This window comes from Pteropus alecto, unplaced genomic scaffold, assembly GCF_000325575.1.
Source record: "Pteropus alecto unplaced genomic scaffold, ASM32557v1 scaffold185, whole genome shotgun sequence".
Classification (NCBI taxonomy): domain Eukaryota; kingdom Metazoa; phylum Chordata; class Mammalia; order Chiroptera; family Pteropodidae; genus Pteropus; species Pteropus alecto.
This window is the reverse complement of record NW_006438088.1, coordinates 2,991,250-3,012,485: the sequence shown is the minus strand read 5'-3', so window position 1 is coordinate 3,012,485 and position 21,236 is coordinate 2,991,250. Positions and strand designations below refer to the sequence as shown.

At 35.6% G+C, this 21,236-nt stretch overlaps 1 protein-coding gene and 1 pseudogene across 7 annotated transcripts in view; one reads left to right on the top strand and one right to left on the bottom strand.

Moving 5' to 3' along the window:
- Nucleotides 1-621: 621 nt before the first annotated feature.
- The window catches only part of SHPRH (SNF2 histone linker PHD RING helicase), a 75,210-nt gene continuing 54,595 nt past the window's right edge, over nt 622-21,236 (bottom strand). For 6 of the 7 annotated variants that reach the window (XM_006915344.3, XM_015592133.2, XM_025049271.1 and 3 more), the window contains 6 exons: nt 20,758-20,946; nt 9,323-9,415; nt 8,523-8,609; nt 7,613-7,791; nt 3,027-3,107; nt 622-1,868 (listed from right to left, as the gene is read on the bottom strand). In XM_006915344.3, coding sequence (XP_006915406.1) covers nt 1,772-1,868; nt 3,027-3,107; nt 7,613-7,791; nt 8,523-8,609; nt 9,323-9,415; nt 20,758-20,946 — 726 coding nt within the window. In that variant the 3' untranslated portion in view covers nt 622-1,771. The remainder of the gene's footprint in view (nt 1,869-3,026; nt 3,108-7,612; nt 7,792-8,522; nt 8,610-9,322; nt 9,416-20,757; nt 20,947-21,236) is intronic. The other variant, XR_003047351.1, reaches the window with a different exon arrangement.
- Nucleotides 21,005-21,123, top strand: LOC112482624 (annotated as a pseudogene).

Here is a 21,236-nt window from a genome sequence, read left to right as displayed (position 1 = left end):
TATATATATTTTTTTTTTTTTTACAAAATTGAAGCATATCAAATTGTTTTCCCTAAACTTTTGCTCAAAAAGGAATACTAGGAAACAAACTTAAATACTGAAAAACGCTCATCATTAAATTATAAACACGAGCCTTCTGAATCTCAGCATGACAGATGAGTTAGAGAAAGGACACGAGATCTGGAGGCACAGGACCTGAGCTCCACTGCTTAACTTGCTACGTGTCATAGGCACGTTTTTCAATATTTCTGAACCTCGGTTCTTTACCTATAAAACAGGAATGATATTAATTATATCAACGTCACAGGATTGTTGGGCAAATTAAATACGTGAATGTACAGGAAAGCTCTTTATAATATGTAAAGAGCTACAAAAATAATAGTTCTGTTTAATTTCATATAAAAGAATCAATGCATATCTCCCTCCAACTGAAGAATAAGCACCAAAAATGTGTGTGTTTTCTTCAGCTGAGTTATGTCAAACCTCAAGTGGGAAAATGCACCTTAACTAAGCACCAAAGCCTCTTGGACAAATGTGATCCAGGGGGTATTTCTATTACAGTTTTCTGGGTAGCTAAGTAGAAGCTAATGAGTCCTGAGGGTCATTTAAAACTTTGAAGGCTCGAAGAAAACAAAACAACATTTGTATTGCATCAAACAACTAGAATACAACAAGCTACTCCTTAGTTAGCAATTTCAAAGTCCATTAATTCTTCACAGAAGAAGAAAGGCTAGGTTATTATCACTTGTAATTATTAGCTTATGTAAATATGACATTCTCTCGTTCCAAAGATAAAATACTAGTCCTTGAGAGAAGTGTTAGTGAAATAAAATAACAAATCCTATCATAAATTTAGACATTAGTGGTTCAAAGTGTAGTTACACAAGAACAAGAGAAATGAAAAGAATGCAAGACATCAGTACAATAATGATTAACAATAATGATTAAAAAAAATCTTCCATATTTCCATATTGATACAAACTAAAATTATAAAAATTGCAATATTTACAGATACATCAATCTTAAAACATGTAAAAACAATAATAAGAAAAATTAAAGATAGATAAATCAGTTTAGATAATTTTAAGGTAAACATTAACACGCTTAACACTATTTACTGCTTACACTGACATTACTTAACATGTAATGGAAACATGAAAAGTGTTCAGTGTTTCAATTTTTCGTAGCGAGATACAGAAAAAAGAAATAATTGTCTAATATTAATTTATTGTTAGGAGTTGTATTACTGCTAATTTACTATGTATGTAGTTACAGTCTAAACCTTCTCAAATAACTAGGAGATAATATAATTCATCATCGACCTAAGATATTACTACTAAAAATTGGTGAATCATGTACTAAAGATACTGGAGGCCTTTCCAAAAATGAGATTCACATTGTTTGAATATACCAGGTCATATAAAACTAGGTTAGCATACTTTCTCTTATTCCAACTCTTTAAGACTGATCTTATCAAAAGAAAAGTACATATTACCTCTCTTAATTCCCTCAGATATAGATATTCTGTGGAACAAAAATAAATATTTTATTAGGAGTGAAAAATTAAAAATATTCATAGATCTTTTGGAAATAGCATATTCAAAAGGACTCAATAATTACTGAGACACTGTACAACTAAAAAAGTAATAAATTCATTCAACTATGAATAGCATGTACTGACATCTACTGGATATTTTACTTACAACTTTGCTCTTACAAGCTATGAAATTTTTGAAATACATCGAAATTTGCAGATTGAATCAAGTGTAGTTCATTCAAGTTCTTCGGTTTCTTTGGTAAATAGATCTGCCAGATCAGCCACGGTCCAGACGGAGGCCTCTGAATGCTTCGCAGATGAGTTTGTGTGACTGAGGATTTTCCAAGCGAGCAGAGTCGGAAAGAAACCCCAAGGAATTAATGATTATATGTCTTCATACTGTTCTAGTCTTAAGTTCTAGTCCCTACATTTTTGTAACTGAGCCTTAAGAAACTCCCAGAAGAAAGTAGGTGATGGGATCATTACTGCATCTCTTAAAATCAGTGAGGACCTGTAAACACTATTTTCAGGCTTAGTCATAAAATGTTTTTTCTCTGATCGATTAACAAAACAAAGAAACAAAAGCCCTGCCAACTGCTACTAAGGCTCTCACCTTATAAATTACCTTCTTGCTATCTAAAGTTAATTTGTTTCGAGAGCATTTTAACAGCTCTTCTAACTGTTGTTTTATTGAGGCAGCTTAAATATTATGCTGAATTCTGTTCAACAACATCAACAACAAAAGCCATCATGTTTGAGGCAAAAAACTCCTGTGGTAACCTCTTTCCTTCCCATAAACCACCAATGGAAGACAATTTCTAGTTTCAAATTGCTTCTTTGCTCTCCATGCAAACACCCCTGAGGAAGCAATCCCTTCTAAGCAAATCCTCTCTAATGTGAGTATCTGCCAATCGTACCTCTCTCAAAGGATGCGGTAAGGCATTCGTTTATGTTTTCAAAATGACTTTAAAGAAAATTATGGAATAAACATTAGGAAGTTTGATGATTCCAAAGTTGAGTTTTTAAAATTAAGGCTGTTTCATTCTTTTTGCTTTTGTTCTGCTATTGGAATGAACACAATCGCCAGCTGAGTTTGAAGTCCAGATCTTCCTATTTGCGTGTGACTAACATACGTGAACAATGCACGAAGCAACACTGTAAGTTTCATTTTACAGGTATCAGACTAAGGTTTTTGTTGGACATGAAGATAGATTTCATTTAAAAAGTAATCCAAAGTGGCAAAGAAATGAAGGATAGTTTAAATATTTTTATATATTACAATCCCTAATAATAAATTAAGTCAAATATAGAATGTCCAGTGCATTCATTAGAACATTTTGGATAGGTAGAATGTCATACCTTGCTTTTAAAAAGTATTTGCACTTATATCTTTTGGTTGCATGAGTGGTCATCAAAGTGAAAAGTTCAAAACACAACCCTTACGTAAACAGGAAAACTTCCCCACTGACTTGCAGGAACTGTCACCCACCTCCTCTCGGCAGTCTTCAGCATTGCTTGCATTCTTTCTTCTATTGTTGCTTTAATTAAGAATCTGTGTACAATAGTAGGTCTAGAAGATACAACAATTATAAGTTTAAAAACATGTGAAACCAAATGAAAACAAATCATTTATTATACGTTAATGTTTATCATTCTGTTGGTATCCACCATGGCGGGTACTAACTCGGGGCGGCGGCAGTGCAGCTGAGAATAAAATAAACTGTTTAATCTCAGTGAGCTACCATTTTAATGAGGAGAGACATACAACAAACATATAAACAATTAAGATATTTTCAGGTACAGATATTGCCAGAAGGAGGCCGATACGTTAGTTAAAACATGGCTGGTGAAGGAGGAACGTGAAGAGCATTCAAACAAAAGAAATAGTAAATAAACGCAAAGTTCAAAAGGAAGAGAACACACCTGGCACAATGTTCGAGAAGCAGAAAGAAGGCTAGCATGGCAGAAGCATACTGCAAATGAGGGGCAGAGAGGAGAAAGTGAGATTGGAGAGGTGGGAACAGGTCAGATCTTTGAGCAGACAGGAGGGCCTTGTAGGATATGACAGGAATTCGGATTATGCTGCGGATATAATGGGAAGCCGTCAGTGGGTTTTCTGCGTGATTTGAGTTATACTTGATGATACTTGAGCAATCCCTTCAGCTGCTTTGTGGAGGATGGACTGTTAGGCAGAAAAAGGGGAGACTGGCAGCCAGTTAAGAAGTTCTGCAGTGGGCCAGGTAAGAGGGTTGGACTGTACCGTGGCTGTACTGGCGAAGACAGTAAGCAGTCAGTAAATCTGAAATATCTTTTGGAGGCAGAGCTGACAAGACTTAAATAATGGTTCGGATGTGAGGTATGAAAGGAGAAATACGGAAGAGTCCTAGATTTCTGGACTAAGGAACTACAGATGACAGTGCCACATTATAAGATGGGGAAGGGTGGTGTGGGTGGGGGGCAGTAGGAACAGTTTCGTTTTACCCATGATAATACTGGGTTTTCTATTAGATAGGCATCCAAAGGAAGTGTAGAGTCCATAGATACAGGTGTAGGCTAGAAGTGGATGTATGCATCTGGTACAGGAGTGAAGGGGACATGTCCGGGCTGGGGGACATACATTTCAGAGTCATCTACATAAAAATGCTGCTTAAAGCTCTGGGACTGGATAAGCTCATCTAGACATGACAGAGAGAGGAAAAAGAACTTCTGGGGACCATGTTAAGAGGTAGATCATTAACACCACTGTGGGCCTCATTTCAGTGGCACAGTGAACACTCGACCAGGAAGGCTGAGCACGGAAGGTAAGGAAGTGGAGGGGAAGGTGGACTGTAGGTGAGTGAATTTTCTTTTTAAGATAGAAAAAATTAAGATATATTTATGTGGTGATATATTACAAGAGGAACATCCTTGAAAATATGGGAATAGATGGGATATAGGTCAAGTGAGATGGCTGGCTTTTGAAAGAAAAGGGACACTTCTTCCACTGTAATAAAAGGTAAGGAATGTACCGTGCCTTCCAACCTGTTAGTACAATGAACTATCCATGCTCCAATCTAAAACCAATCTCTACACTGAGTATGAGACCTCCTGCCTACTCAAGGACCTTGTTCCAGCGTTTTCCCCAGTCTCGTTTCACTAGTTTTTCTGTCTCTAATGACTCATTCTATTATTTCTCCCATATGGGGGGGAAAAAAAAACAAAAAAACCTACTTTGATCTCATTCTCTACCTTTTCTGTGTTCTTTGCAGTAAAACTCAAAAATACGTGTCCTACCAACTACATACAGGCAGCAACATATGGTGGTTAAAAGCATGAACCGTGGAGGCAGAAAGGCTGTTTGAAACCGGCCACCACTTTTATTAGCCATGCGACCTTAGGTTACTTAACCTTTCTCTGTAATATAAGTGTTTGTTAATAAATAAAATCCTATTCTCTCCTATACTCACATCAGGCCATTGCCTCCAGCTCTCCACCCAAACTGGTTTTGATCTTCATGTTGCTAAATCTAATGGTCAATTCTCAACAACTCCGTGACATTTGGACAGTACATGACACAGCCGATCATATCCTCTTCTTTGACTTACATTCTTTACTTGGCTCCTAGGCACACTTCTCTCTTCTGCTTTTCCTCCTAATGCCTTATCTGATCTTTATCTGTCCCTTTTGCTGGTTCTTCCTCTTCTCCCGGAGCTTTTAACTCTGGTGTGCTCTAAAGTTTAGTTCTTCCTCTCTATCTACACTCACTTTGTAGGTAATCTCATTTTTATGTCTCATGACTTACAAACACCATTGTATGCTGGTGACTTCCAAATGTATCTCTCTAGCCCAGGTTTTTCTCCTGAACTCCAGACTTCTAAATCCAATTGCGGAACAGAAATCTTCATTTGGATGTCTAATAAAATCTCAAACTTACATCTAAAATAAGGTTCTATTCTTTCACTAAATCTGCTCTACCTTGTAGTCTTCCTCAACTCAACTGAAAGCTACTTCATCCTTCCAGTCGTCTAGGCCAAAATCCGTGCTAACCTTGACTCTCACATGCCACATCCAGTCTGTCCACAAATACTATTGGTTCTACCTTCAAAATAAATCCTGAACCTGACTACTCTCAACATTTCCACTGCTGTTAACATGGTCCAGGTCACCTTCAACTCTTGTTGGAATTACTGTGATAGCCTCCTAAGCGGCCTCCCTGCTTCTACTCTCCCTTGCTTCCCTTCCCCTCAGGCCCAAACAGAGCACTCAGAATGAGCCTTTCAACGCTTAAGTTAATCATGTCACTCCTCTGTTCAAAGCCTTCCAATGGCCTCCTGGGCCCTATATAATACCCCTCCCCCTCCCAGCCAAGCTCTCTGACTTCATCTCCTACTTCTCTCCTCTTTGCTCTACTTCAGCAACTCTGGCTACTTGCTACCCCTTAGACACACCAGGCATACTTCTGACTTATGGCCTTTGCACTGAGTGCACTGTCTGCCTAATTATCTGCATGGCTTTATCCCATTTCTCAACTCCGTTCAGATGTTACCTTCACCGTAAGACCAGCCATGGCTTCCTGCCCAGCCACCTGCACTCTAATCCTTACCCTGCTCTACTTTTCCAGCTCCTGACACTACTTACTACCTTTATTTTTTTACCATACATCTGCCTCTCTATCAACCTCTTACAATTAGAATTTAAGCTCTATGAGGGCATCTGAAGTACCTAGATTAGTGCCTGGCAAACGGAAGGTGCTCAGTAAAATTTTACTGAATGATGTAGATATCAATACAGACTTGTTCAAGTTGGTGATGTAAAGAAGAGGTACTTCTAATCTGATTGTATCTTTTTCTCTGCATGAGGCAAGATCATCGTCAGTGGGGAGGAGAATGTAGAAGATTCGATAATCTCATCGGAAAGCAGAATAATCTATTTACTAGGGAAGCACAGTAGGATTGTCGAGTAGTAAAAATGGCCTTTTTAGACTTGCAGTCTTACATCTAAGAAGAGTCCAGTGCATGCTTTAGAAAACACTGATAAGATAGGAAGTCAATGTTTAAAAATATAAGACAAAGTCAAATACACACACCCACCCAACACACCAAATAAGACTTAAGTGCATTTTAAAGGCTACTTGGCAGTATTTTAGAACAAGCTTGCATTTATTACAATTATATTACTTTGTCATATTTTGCTAAGGGTTTGTTAGATGAACATGTGTCTTCGTTGCTTAAAATTAAAAGTTACCATTTGTTCTCTTAGCTACCGCTTACACAGCAGTCCATATTTCTGAGTATGGCACAGAAGACTTCATTTCCTGCCATTCTTCTCCTTATTTTAAACTCTGGCAAGTGCAAATTCCTTACAGTGCTTAGAAATATCGTTTATTCCCTCTGTGTTTCTGAACGCGGAACTCTCCTTGGCTGTGTGAACAGCTCAATCAATATTAATTTGAGTGCTTAATATAGATGCATTTTTAAAAAAAAACATTTGAGGCATGTGATATCCAGATTATACATCTGAGAGGCCTTATATAGGATAATGGTCCATTGTGATATTTGAATAAAAATAGTACATACTATACAATATTTACTACTAGGTTTGTTCTGGGCCTTAAACGAAATTAATTATCTCTTGGAGTGGACTTGGTTGGGGCGGCAGGGGTAGGGGGTGTATTTTCCCTAAGGGGAAGAATTTAAAAAGGAGATATTTGTGTTTAGTCATGCATGACATATGCCTTCTTTTAAATACACGTTACCTGAAACAACAAAAAAAATCAATTCTTCTCAAATTTATGATGGATGCCTTTAACTCTGCAGTTCTCTTAAGTATTTAAAGAAACTTTTGATGATGTGATCAGGTTAGTTTGTGAAGGACAGAAGACAAAAATCTAGGAGAATCTGGAGCTTTGTTTCTTGGAGAGTGGGTTGGAAATCTCTCGAAATGTCTTTTGGTCATATATGAATGCTTGAAAATTTAATAAACAAGGAAGAAATTAAAAGTAAGTAGGTTATGATGAACATAAATGAAGAGTTTAAACAGTGAGATGGATCTTAGAAAGCTGAAGTGGACGTGACTGATGGTCACTTAAGTGCTTACTTTGTTTGTCCGATTCGGTGCACCCTTCCTATGGCCTGGAGCTCATGGGCAGGGTTCAATATGGGCTCCACCAAGAGAACATGAGTTGCTTCAATGATAGTTAGTCCATTAGAACCTGTGTGCAGGGGCAGCAGCAAAATATTGATTTGGGGGTCATGCTTAAATGCTGAAAGGTTCTCCTAAAAAAGAAAAGTACATTTAAATTTTAGCTGGATCAGTTAAAAATAAGAGCAGCATTTTATAGCTCACGTTAAATATACCTAACGGTATCCACATCATTGTAAAATGTGATAGCTAAGAACATGTAAAATTACCAATTTTAGAAAATATAAACTTGTTGCTTGACTTTATGAGGAAAAGTGTCACATAAGCTCTCTTGTTCTCTATAATACATAGTGGGATCACAAGAAACATGCATGTGATGTATGCAAATTCAACTACAGGAGCTTAGAGGGAAAAAGAGAGAAAGAGGAGAATGTGTCAGACTGAGTATAAGATAAGAGACATGAATCTGCTTAATTCTCACTTGGTCTTTCTTTGTGTGTTTGTCTCTTTGAGTGTCTACCTATCATTGTGTGGAGTGTGATGTAAGGACGATTTGACCAGATGCAGTTTTGCCTGATATAGTGTTTTTAGTACATAATCCCAGGGCAGGAGACCCGTGTCCCTTCAAAAGGTATAGCAAAGGCCATGTTTTGTTATATTAAAGAAATGGACCTCAAGTTCAGAAGATTCTTGTTATGGGTTTAAGTGAATAGGAAGAAAATAGGATGTTTCTCTACTTTGCTTTTGAATTTTAATTTTATAAGTAATCAAGATACAAGACTATAAATGCAAGTAAGCTAGTTAACAGAAGTTTCCTTTTCAATTTGAAACCACTTCAAAAAACATGAATAAGATTTTGACATACCTGAAATGTCTTAACACGACTGATCTGCGCAAATTTCATGTTGTTGTCAGTGAGAGCTTTTGAAATAATATCTAATACATCTTGCCACTAAGAACACATAAAACAGTAAGAAAATATTTAAATATAGCTTTCATACAAAGAGAATTTGAAAAGAAACTAAATAACTTTTATATCTCAGAATTGAGTAAATACCAAATCAAAACCTTTAAATGAAGTACCATCAATATTATTTAGCTGTATTGTGAAAGGGTAGTTTGTTTTTTTTTTTAATCAAATGTTGGTTAAAGATAGGGTAAAAACAAAAAGCATCTTTGAGCACTGAATTAAGATAAACATAACTGATAGAAAATAATGGAGGACTTAATGGATATGCCTACTTATCTTTCAAAAATGGAAACTAGTAATTTTTACTCAATACTTTGTTCAGTAGATTATGTTTCTTTTCCTTAAACAATCAAATTCATTTGTGAAATGAGACTTTCAGGGTTATAGATTCCAATTAAAAATATGTAAACCTATGAAAATCCCTAAGTAAAACTTGAAATGTAGCTTAAAAAACTGTCTTGTGAAACATCCAATTTCTCTAAAAATAATTCTATCCTGTGGACATGGAAAAAAAAAATCTGACATGGGAAAATCTATCAGTAATTCTAAATCTTACTTATATTATGGCAAACAAAATTAGTTCTCAAAATTAGTTCTCATAATGTTATTATGGCAAACAAAATTAGTTCTAATAAACTAATTAGAGATAGAATGTCAGTCTGCGTTACTATTGAGGATAAAAACACTGACTATACCGTTGAGAAAACGAGTGCTTTAGCCCCTGGATCTCTGAGCTGGATTCTCATCAGAGTTCTGACCACAGCTTCCACTTTTGTAGAATGGCTGCCCTTTGAATCCAAAGAAGAAAACACATTACTATCAAATAAAATTTAGTTAATAATGGCATGGGAAACCAATATAAACACTTTTATTATCAAAGTATATGACAGTTGCATAAATATTTATCTTTTATTTTGTATTTGCTGGAAATTTTCTTTAGCCTCAAACTGAAGAAGTAATGGAACTTACATCTTAAGAGAACTGAATGCAAAAGCATACCCTAGTCACATAGTGATAGGACCCTGAAGACAAGATTTTTTAGTTAAGTGGTTAGGTTTGTAGTTATAAATTTTGTTACTTTAGGTAAGCAGAATTATATTCAAAAGCACTCTTCACTTCAGATATTATGGCACTGGAAACATTAAGAATACAATGAATCAAAATTCCAACTTAAGCAAACAGTGAAGGACCCAATCCATGACGAATCCTTTCTTACAATAGCATTATATAGGATAATGACAGAGGTACAAACGACATCCACTTGGACTGAGCAGATTTATACAAAGCTAGATAAACACTTAAAAGGTGCTTTAGCATAGCCATTTCTATCATAAGAGTAAGAAGATGAGAAAAAAAATGGAGAAATAAGAGAATGGAGAAATAAGAGAATGAAAAATAAAGCAAGTGTTTTTACAGCCTCCGCTGAGGAAATTTTTCCCCTGGAATGCTCTGGGAGACGGTATGACATGGAGATTAAGGACATAAGATTTAAATTGAAATAAATTTAAATTAAGGACATAAAATCTAAATTGAACTGTCAGTTCTGCAAATCACTAGTCATATAGTTTCTAACCTTTCTAAGCCTCAGTTTCCTCTTCTATCAAGCAGAGATGAAAATTTTATCTGTTTCCAAAGGCGGTTGTGATGGTTAAACGAGAAATGCATACAAAGCATTTAGCTCAATACCTGGCAAATAGTAAATACTCAATAACTTACCTTTCTGAGACATTAAAATATGAGCATGAAAATGGCATAGATTATCCTACAAGGGGGGCAGATCTAACCAAAAAGAAGTAAAAATATTCCCACAGCAGCATTTTTTTTCTCAAACTACCCTTCCTCATCATTTTTACATGAAGAGACACTCAAAGGTTAAAAGATAAACAAGGAAGAAAGCTATGTTAACTTCAAGTTAGCAAGACTGAATTATGGAAAGTTTTAAAATTCTCATATTAAAATCCAGAGTCTACATTTATTTCTCTGATATGGAGACTTTCAATTGTACTTGAAAGGTTAAAAAATATAAGAAATCTATTTCAATCTAATAATTATCTTAAGAGCAAAATTATCTCAAATAAGAGAAAACAGAAAATTAGCATAAAGCAATCATTTAGGAGTTTAGACAGAAAGATCCAAGTTCCTTGCAAGGTCTCATTTTCAAAAAGATATCCAAATGAAACACAAGCATAACTATAAGCCTGCTATTTATTAAGCTGCTTCTTATAAAAAGGTACAAAGAAAAGAGAATAATCTTTTATAAGCAACATTCCAAACTGCAGTGCTAACTCTATGACGGAAAAGACCAGAACATTCCCTTTTATCAAAGTCTGGCCAGTTCAGTGGTAGCTCTCAATGATCCCTTCCAAATGCCATAGTTCTGAACTGTCTGGTCCCAGTCCAGCTACTTCCTGCTATGAAAGAAGAATAATAAGGAAGTCTAAAAATCTGCTTGGCAGAACCTACATGGGCAGTGAGATGGCTTTAATACCCTTTTCATCCAAATGGAGAAAGTGGCTACTGAGAATGAGAACAATGAAGAAAGAAGTTAAGTGCCCCACATATGTCTGTGGCTCTTGGTTTGTGCATGCACGCCCTGAACAATTTTCAAAAACAAAGCCAATAAATGCATAATCCTTATGTTAGACCAATGTATTTGGCAGTTTCTCCAAGACCAAAGATTTCAAATTTTAGACCACTTATAGACATTAAAATTATCATAAGTTATCATTAAAAATGTTGCTTCAAGGTGCTATGTTAAAAATTCACTGCCTCTATGAGTCAACCTTAATAAGAATCATCATTTATTGTTAAATGAAAAATGATATATACAACAAAGGATTACTATCTCAAAAGGCAACACAGAAAAACTGACTAAAAGTTAGACGAGGTTCTGGTTTCTGTCTTATTTACTAGATATATCACAAGCACATTTTTGATAATTTTTCAAAAATTACAAAAAAAAGCAATATATGTTTATTGGACAACTAAGCTAATAGAAGTACACAGATTAAAATTTTAAGCCTGTTTTTTTTTTAATACCTTGCCCTCTCTAAACACCACTAAAAATCTGGCATTTATCCTGTTAGATCTTATGCATTTTAGAAGCCTATATAAAATGCACGCATAACCCACAAATATGTTATAATGTGGCCTTTCATTTAGCGTTGTAGCTTAGCAATCTTTTCATGTAGGACCTTTATATTTACCTCACTTCAATGAAAGAATGATATTTGGGGAACAACAATCTATTAAATATTTCTTATTAATATAGATTTAGACTGATTTCATTTCTTTTTGCTATTACAAACAATACTTCAGTAACTATGCCTATACTTATAGCTTTGGGAACACGTGCACATATTTTTGTTGGCTAGGTTCATCGAAGAAGAATTGTTGGTCAAAGGTTAAAGAAACTTTTTAGAGATGTGGATTTTGGTAGATTCCCTATCAAACTGCCCTCTAACATGCTAGAACTTTTACCTATCAACAGGTAAATTAATAATATGTGCACACTTGTTAAAATTTAATTTTTTGCCAATCTGATAGATGAAATGAAGAACCAAATTTTCATTCAGTTTGCGTTTTCCTGGCAGTGAGATTGAATATCATTTATTGGCCTAGAATTCCTCTTTGTGAACTGTCTATTCATATCTTTTGCTAGTTTAAAAAAAAACAGGTTATCTTTTCTTATTTGTAGGATCTCTTATATACTGTATATGTTAAATTTACGTGGTAAATATTTTCCTACCTCTCTGTTGGTAGTTCATATTGAGTTCTTTTATATGTGACATAGCAAAAGTGCTATATTAATACATAGTTACAGTAACTCATAAATGCTTGATGAATTACAACTGGATTTAAAAACTAAGTACTCTTCAACTTTACTATTTTATTAGATTTTTCTGTTCAACATTTAAGTTTGTCTTTCATAAGGGAAAGATGAGGAATTTTATTTGCAGAAGAACAGCTTTTCCTCAATTAATAGCCCTGTCATTGTTCTATCTAGTATGATTTCATATGACATATCATACCTCACTCATCAGTCGATATATTGTTTGAAAACAAGGATCAAATGGCATTTACTTTTATATCACCTAGAGCCTAGCATGGTGATTTGTAAATAGTATACATGCAGTCAGTTTATTTAATGCAAACAAATTAATATTTACATTCAGTCTTCTCAATCTCAAACATGACTGAGTACAACAAATGAATAAACAAAATAAAAATAAAAGGGGGTTAGAACACAATTTAAAATTTTCAACATATTTTTGTTCACTCAGAATGATCAACAATAACAATAAAATCTTGTAATTAAACTTCAGCATTCGCATTTATAAAAGCTAGAGTCTCAGATGAGAGCAGTCACAGAAGACAAAGACTGATCTAACACAGAGCAGACTCTAGGTGGATTTTGTGTTAGGTATTGTATAATAAAATCACTGGAACTGGTTTTACAATAAACCATCAAATGGAGGGTAGTATCATCTCATTCAGTCAATCAAATCTAATTTTTTCTACCTACCTATCAGAAGCTATAGGGGAGGTTAATAAAGTCAGCAAACCCTATAGGGTTCTATAGTGAACATTATTTATATTATAATATTGTACATATAATTTACTGATTTTTCTCTAGATATGGAAGACATGTCTATAATTAGGTAACAAAATGTGAACGTTTAAAAATCATAATATAAATACAATACCATAACACAAATCGGAATGTGGAGGGGAGAAGAAAGATCGAAAGAGAAACAGATGTAGTAATTTCTTCGTATTTAAAGTGAGGAGTCAATGTATACTGTCTAAAGTTAGTATTTCAAAAAACAAAATTTATGTGTATTACTGAAAATCATACAGATGATATCTATAACTAAAAATAGAAATCGCTCCTTAGTGGCAAGGCAAAGATGGAATGGAAGAGAGCATTACTTTCTATTGTGTGCTTTTGTGTAAATTACTTCTATTAAAAATAAATATTATACTTTTTGTCTAACCTTATTTCTTATAGATGAATAAGGTTTTAGGGGAATGTGTGGGAATCTTGTGAGTCTGGGACTTTTTAAACTTATTACCTCAATGAAACAATCGGGACTGTGTTTATCACAAGTGAATTGGTCTGCTGTTTTATGTCACTGCCCTAGTGATTGCTGCACGCTGTTACGATGGCTCTCACTGCTCTGGGGACAAGGGGATGCCTATCTGTGCTATCTGCCACAGATAATGAGTTTCAGCTTTGTCAGAGGTGGCACAATCACATCTCAAACAGTACATGAAATATTTTAATCTTCTAATTATTACTTGGATTGATTTCTGCAATCTTTTAATGATACTATAAGAATCAAAGGTCTTGAGATTAGAGCTATTTTGAAGATTCATCTCATTGAACAACATCACTTTAAAGAAGGCAAATTTACACGACTTAGCTTTCCCTCCCTTCTCCTAAAAGAGGATTATGCTCTCTAATCAGTAATGTGACCAACTAGATTATAACTTGGTGATAGGTAACAGATTTTTCTTTAGGTTTCCTTGGTGGTCTGTAACTTGCAAATAACTTGAATGTTTCCTTTTATTGTTCAGTATAGAGGAAGTCATTTCCTGTCTTGGTATTTTATAACTTTCATTACTTCTGTTCTGGACTTTTCTTTTTGAAGTAGAGCTAACTCTTTCAATGTGCCTGTGCTGTCCATTAGTAGTTTCAGCTAAGACCAGTTAACATTGTTTTATTTCTGTCTGCACCTGTTCACCACGCTAAAAACTCACGGTGGTAGTGACAGATACAGCTTAGCGCAGTTATGCAGCTTGTATGATTGGTTTCATGAAGTAGAAATATTTTTCAAGCAAATGCCTGGGGCAAGTGCTCAGTTCTTCAAGCATTCACATGTTACTTGAATAAAGTTCAACGGAAATTCTACCTAGGCTGTGGGAAATATGACAAGTGCATGAAGCCACCAAAATATTACCCTGTTCTTTTAAATACTTTTAATAATGATTTCAGAGATAAGTTAGCAATTGAAAAAAAAAATAAAAGTTTTATTTGGACTCAAAGGCTTTTAGGGATATTATATGTAATACTATTCAACCGTTTATCTGTCCGTCTGTCTGTGCATCCATCCATCCATCCATCCATCCATCCATCCATCCATCCATCCATCCGTCCATCCATCCATCTACTTACTGAGTATCTGTCATATGCCAGGCATTGTTCTAGATGCTGCGGATACAGCAGTGAATAAAACAAAGTCCCCACTTCAAGAATAATGTACTTTCCACATTTTAATGGCGTTTTTACTCCACAAAGTATAAGTTCTTCATAAAGGTAATTTCATGAAGATAATTTATAGTCTGTATCTTAGAAGTCACCATTGCATGTTCAATTTATTGAAAGCTATTGATAACTTGAATACTAGACTAACGGTTCAGAATTACAAGTGCTAATTTGGCTAGTGAATAGAAATTGTTTTTTGCAATTATTATTGTATTTATTCATGACATTTATAACAAAAACACATAATTGCATTCTAAATTGACCAGTTAATGTTCATGTATAAGTATCTTATATAAAAATATTTAGATAAGTATATTTAAATACAATTGTGGATTATATTTACCAAATTATTTTATGCTAACTCTAAACTAGGTCATAACTTTCCAATAGATGTTTATTTTAATTGTATTTAGAAAGTATAAAACAGACTTTGAATCAACTAAACAAAAAAAAAGAAAAAAAAGAAAAAAGGAAAAAGGAAGCAACAGGATTCCACACATAGAATTTGACATATGGTATTTCTATGGTATTTCTAGGCTTCTCTGGGAGTTTGAATGCAGCAATACAGTATATTTTTCCTCTACAAAAAATACTGCATAAAAAATCACTATTATTAATAGATTTACAGATTCCTAGACCAGATCTCAGATCTAAAGAATAAAAATTTATGCGAATGGGGCCTGAAATAAATCTTCATTTTAAAAAGCAGGCCAGTTAACTAATAGACACTCAAAAGTTTGAGACGATGAAACATTAGATGTGTGTGTGGGATGGATAGGAAGGAAGATGTTTGGCTGTGGCTATATCCATGTAGTAATTTTTCTCCTGGAGAGAAACTTCTTATGACATAAGAACCTTGTCCATTAAAGGGTCAGGGTTTCCACTGACAAAAATGCTTTGTATGAAACCTAGCCAAACTTAGGACACAGGGAACATGCCACGTGGGGCATATGTTCTGCCAAGAGGCCTACTTCAACATCCAAAATGCCTGGCAGTTGTCAGAACTTGCAAGGGGAATTTTGTTTACTTTGAGAAATGCCCAGTAGGTTCCAAGGGTCATTTAGGAATACTGTCACACTGCCATGAGGGTAGATACAGTCTTCGGCTTAAATACATCTCACTAAAAGGAACACTGTCATTTCAGTATTCATTTTATTTCTATGGTCAACCAAAAGAACTACTTATATTGTGAAACAACAATAGAAAAAAATGTTTTATGTTATTTAATACTATTTTCTGTTCTCCAAATACCTCATATCCAAAATCAGCTATATAAAGCAAGCACTATGCATATTACATTGTTAGCTGTGTCTGAGAGTCGTAACTGTTTGCTTAGAGTGAAATAAATATTTCAGATAATACAATTTAATGAAATAAAAAAAAATTACTCCTTAGGCTTGTTTAATAAAGATCAGGAATTTGATCATCAACAATAAAAGAAAAAAAAAGCCCTAAGCTTATAAATAGTTTGAATATTTACAAAATTTCAAAATAACGCCTTCATTATTCACATAGAGCCACCTTTTTTATATTGATCACTCCCTCAACTCCAATATAGATAATGTGACCATTTAGTGGGAGAGGTTTAGATAGTTCGAGGAGTAAGAGTGTGAGAAAACAGTAAGCAGATGGGTCAAGGAGGTGGCACACAGCAGGGCAGAAATGTGACAGGAGTAAGGAAAGGGGACAGGCACCAAAGGCAGAAGTGTCACAAATGGTGTCAGAACATGCAGTGAGAGGCAAAAGTAAAGGCCGCAAGGAGCAAGGTGAGGATGTGCGCGAGGGATAAAACTTGCTTGCATTAAATTGGTACAGCCACCATGGAAAACAGTATGGAGGTTCCTCAAAAAACTAAGAATTGATCTACCATATGATCCAGCAATCCCTCTATCCCCAAAGACTTGAAAACCCATATCCAAAAAGAGATTTGCACACCGATGTTCATAGCAGCATTATTCACAGTGGCCAGGACATGGAAGCAACCGAAGTGTCCTACGATAGAACAGGACAAACAAACAGAGACTCATGGACATGGACTATAGACTAGTGGTTACCAAAATTCTAATGGTTAGAATTAGACTAATGGTTACTAGTGGCGTGGGGGTGGTGGGGGAAGTAGATGGGGTAAAGGGAGTCAAATATAGGGTTTAGGGGGAGGGTGAAGTGGGTAAAGGGGATCAAATATATGGTAGCTGAAGGAAACTGGACTTTGGGTAGTAAACACATAATAGAATATACAGATGTCAAATGATAATGTACACCTGAAAATTATATAATTGTATTAACCAATGTTAATACACTTAAAAATTAAAAAAAAAAAACTTGCTTGCATTATAGGTACGACATTCAGTCATGTATTTAATAAAAAGGAAATATAAGTATATATGCACATCTATAACAAAAGAGGAATTAACTCTATTAAATTCTGTAATCTTATAATTTTTTACAAGATGCTTCAATAAATTCATGTGTTCATCAATACCCAAGACAGACAGGCAGAAGTCAGAGCGTAATCAACACATTTGTACACTAATACTCCTGTCCTAAACAGGACAACAAATGTAACTGCCCTAATCCCTCTCCTAGAAAAGCTGCCATAGAATAAACAGGTGTTTGGGTTTGATAGGCTCAATGACTCAGTTTCATAGAGGCTGTGCTGTTTACTGGTAGCTAGAGCAATCACTTCCTAAACCTCACCGCAGGAAGCCTGACACAGCAGTTCTTCCTTCTGCTTGTTCCCTGTACTGTGAATGCTTTCATCTAAGAGTCAACAGCCCTTCTTAGCCATGAATGCCATCTGTGGCTCTTGGCATGCCTGCCAGAGGAAGGCATAGAAAAGAAGAAAGGGCTAAGAAAGACTATTTTTATGGGAAGGAAAGGGAGAGAGAAACTACAGGAGTGAGAAAAAGGGCAGAGAGGGGACTGAGAAGGAAAGCAGTTCTTTGTGTGGTTAATAAGACAGAGTATAACCAACTCTAGATAATACATTCTGTCCACGTAGCCAACATTCAATATTCGGGTCTCACCACTTCATCTTCTAGAAACTTTTCTACCTCACTTGAGTTAACACACTTGTATAGTCATACTTGGAGTACAGAATACCTGTCCTCTATGAAAAAGACTAAGATCTATTCTCTGATAAGAACACCTGCCCTATAGCTTGTTTGCTTGATAGCCCAACCTACACCTGTTAATTTTAATGAAATCTCTACTTTCTCTCTGTACATCAATACCCTCCCTGTCCTTTCAAGAAACTTATATTATAGATTATCCCTTCTCTCTCCTATACCTTCAATCTATACTTCTTTACTAGAAATTAAACATGTTCAAGAATCTTTTATCTTAAAATAACAGCAAAAACAAAACCAGCACAAAGTCTTCCTGTACTTCTTATCTCTTAACAAAAAAAAAACAAAAACAAAAACAAAAACAAAAATAACCAGCACGAAGTCTTCTTGTACTTCTTATCTCCTGGTTACAACTCTTACTCTTCTACTTCACAACTAAATTTATGAAAGAATTGGGCATCTTCTCTCCCTACTTATTCACTTCTGGTTCACTCTTCATTCCTAAATTAGTCTATACTGTAGTTAAGACATCATTAGATAGTACTGATAATTGCCTCCTTATTGAGGCAGATTTCTGTGATCTCTGCTGATAGCCTACTCTCCTGGACTGCCTAGGTCTCTAGGTGCTTCTTCTTTGTATCCTTTTTTAGCTCTTTTCCCTTTAATTCACCTTTAGAAAGCTATGGAGCTCTGTAAGACCTGATCTAAAGTTAATTTGTTTCTTTCCTTAGGAAATCTCCTTCATTCTTACGGCTTCAAAGATCACTTATGCCAATGACTCTGATTTTATATCTCCAGCACCACATATTAACACTTTGCTGGATAGTTCCACTTGGATGTCTTAGGCACTTCAAATATGGTATGCTAAATGTACTCCTCTTCCAAACACTTTATATCAGCAACTGTACCATTATCCCCTTGATTTTTCACATCAGAAACCAGAGCGTCACCTATGATGTCTCCTTCATCAATCCCTCCAACATTGTCTTACTAATCAAATTTACTCTATCGCTTCGATATATCCACTTCTTTCCATTTTCACTGCCACCAACCTAATTAAAGCCACCATCACTACTGCCTCCTAAACTGGTCTCTCCAAATTTTTCCTACTCTATTCTTTTATATTCCTGCTAATTCTTCTTCCACAATGCAGCAAGAGGGATCTTCTAAAAATCCAAATATGATCATGATAGTTTCTCTACTTAAAACATTTAATGGCTGTTTATATGAAAAGAAAGTTCTTAAATCTTTAGATGGTCCTTTAACACCTGGCCCCTCTTTGGTTTCCACACTCAATTCACACCATTCTCCTTTGTGTTTTCTATACTACAGCTACAATGTCATGTGAATTCCTTCTTGTCTCAGACCTTTCTACATACTGATTTTTGTTTTTGGTTCCTGTCTGGCAGCCTCCTCCCTAAAAAATTACCCCTTCTCCAAGTTGGCTCATCCGTTCATCCTTTGGATACCTGCTTAACTGTCATTGTCTCAGAGAAGCCAGGTTTGATTTTCTTTTGTATAGCTTATCATAATATTATACTTAATTATTTGCTGAATGTCTGTGGTTCCTTCCTCAACTGGTAAATTGCAAATGCATAAGGGCAGCAATCATCTGCTTTATTCATGAGTTATGTTGCACCTGTGAGGCCAAGCACACTCCCTGGTACACAGTGTGTGTCCAATAAACATGTAAGAAAAGAAAGAATGAATAAATGACCGCATGAAAGTTCATTTCAACTTCGGGATTCTGTTTATCTTAACACACTGTAGAGCACTGTGACTGATATTTTCAGATTTCACTCAAATAACATTAGGATTAAAACAGCAATTAGATATTCTTTAATTCAACTACTTTTCCAAGGAGGGGGGCATCTTAACAACTGCCTAAAATCCTAACATTCTAACTGAAACTGCCTAAATGATAGTTTCCACCTGTAATTATTTCTACTTACGAAATACAATTCTTAAACATAAATGAGAAAAGAACATCAAGGACCCAGAAAGGAGAAGAAATTGATAAAAAAGATTCAACCACATCTTACTCAAGAGCCAATTCCGCCCTCTCTGGACTACTGCTCTGGCTTATATTCCCACTACATTCATATACTAATTTGTCCTTTGTCTAAGTTTGGTTAGACAAAAAAAAAGTCTAGTAAATGCTTCTCATTAAATAAATGTCTGTTAGGCCGAAAGTCCAATCACAGATCCTGTTTAGGTTTCTAATTATAGTTACTTTCTTAAAATTCTGAATGGGGCATGGGAAAAAATTAGGAAAATAAAGCCACATTTTGGTTGTACCCTGAAATATCAGTATATGCCACTTAAAAGCACACTACCTCCTTCTTGTGACAGTCTTCACTAATTTCAGTAACCAACTATTTTCTCCTTCAATTTGGTTGTGCATATCCTTTTATCCTGATATCCAAGGCTAAATGAAAGAACGAGGAAAAGCTTTCTTTAAATGAAGCTCTAATTTAACCAGAATTCTATTTGTAGTAGACAGAAGTATGATAGAAAATAATAGGGAACTGGACTTCTAATACGTTATTTTTTGCCACAGTGGGCGTGACTATTGCTGACTATGATGGAAAATGTGTTCCTGTGTTCCTTCCATGAGGGAAGGGGAGCTGGTAAAGCTGAGGCTTTCAGGTAGTGCATCCACAGACACACGACAGTGCTTTCTACATATTCACTGTGCCAGCCTGTTCTGATTGTGATGCTCTCATTGCCAGAAACTGATTCCTATTATATTGCTCTGACTAGGCTTCTATATGTTCTTAACCTCTACTTTTACCTTCACGGGGATGTCTTCTTCCTGGCTGGCTTTCTCTGAGGTGAAGACATATGATATTTCTTTGTGAGATGTGGTCTGGCGGCAGATGGCACACTTAATGGAGCTTCTGTGAGACCCCACGCTGTACTGTTCGATTATTATTGAAATGCATTCATTACAGAAACAGTGCCCACAGGTCAGTACTGCCCACTGAAAGAGAAAACACACATAATACACCTCAGTGAGATGCTATGAAAGATGCCTTCCAGTCTATGGCTATGCCGCCCTGAACAAGCCCGATCCCATCTGATCTTGGAAGCTAAGCAGGGTCTGGCCTGGTTAGTACTTGGATGGGAGACCACCTAGGAAGACCAGGTGCTATAGGAATAAAAAAAAAATAATTAAAAAAATAAACTGCCCCCCACCCAACAGCCAGCAAGGAACAAGGCTGCAGCACAACACCCCACAAAGGACTGAATGGCTACAATCACCACGTGCTT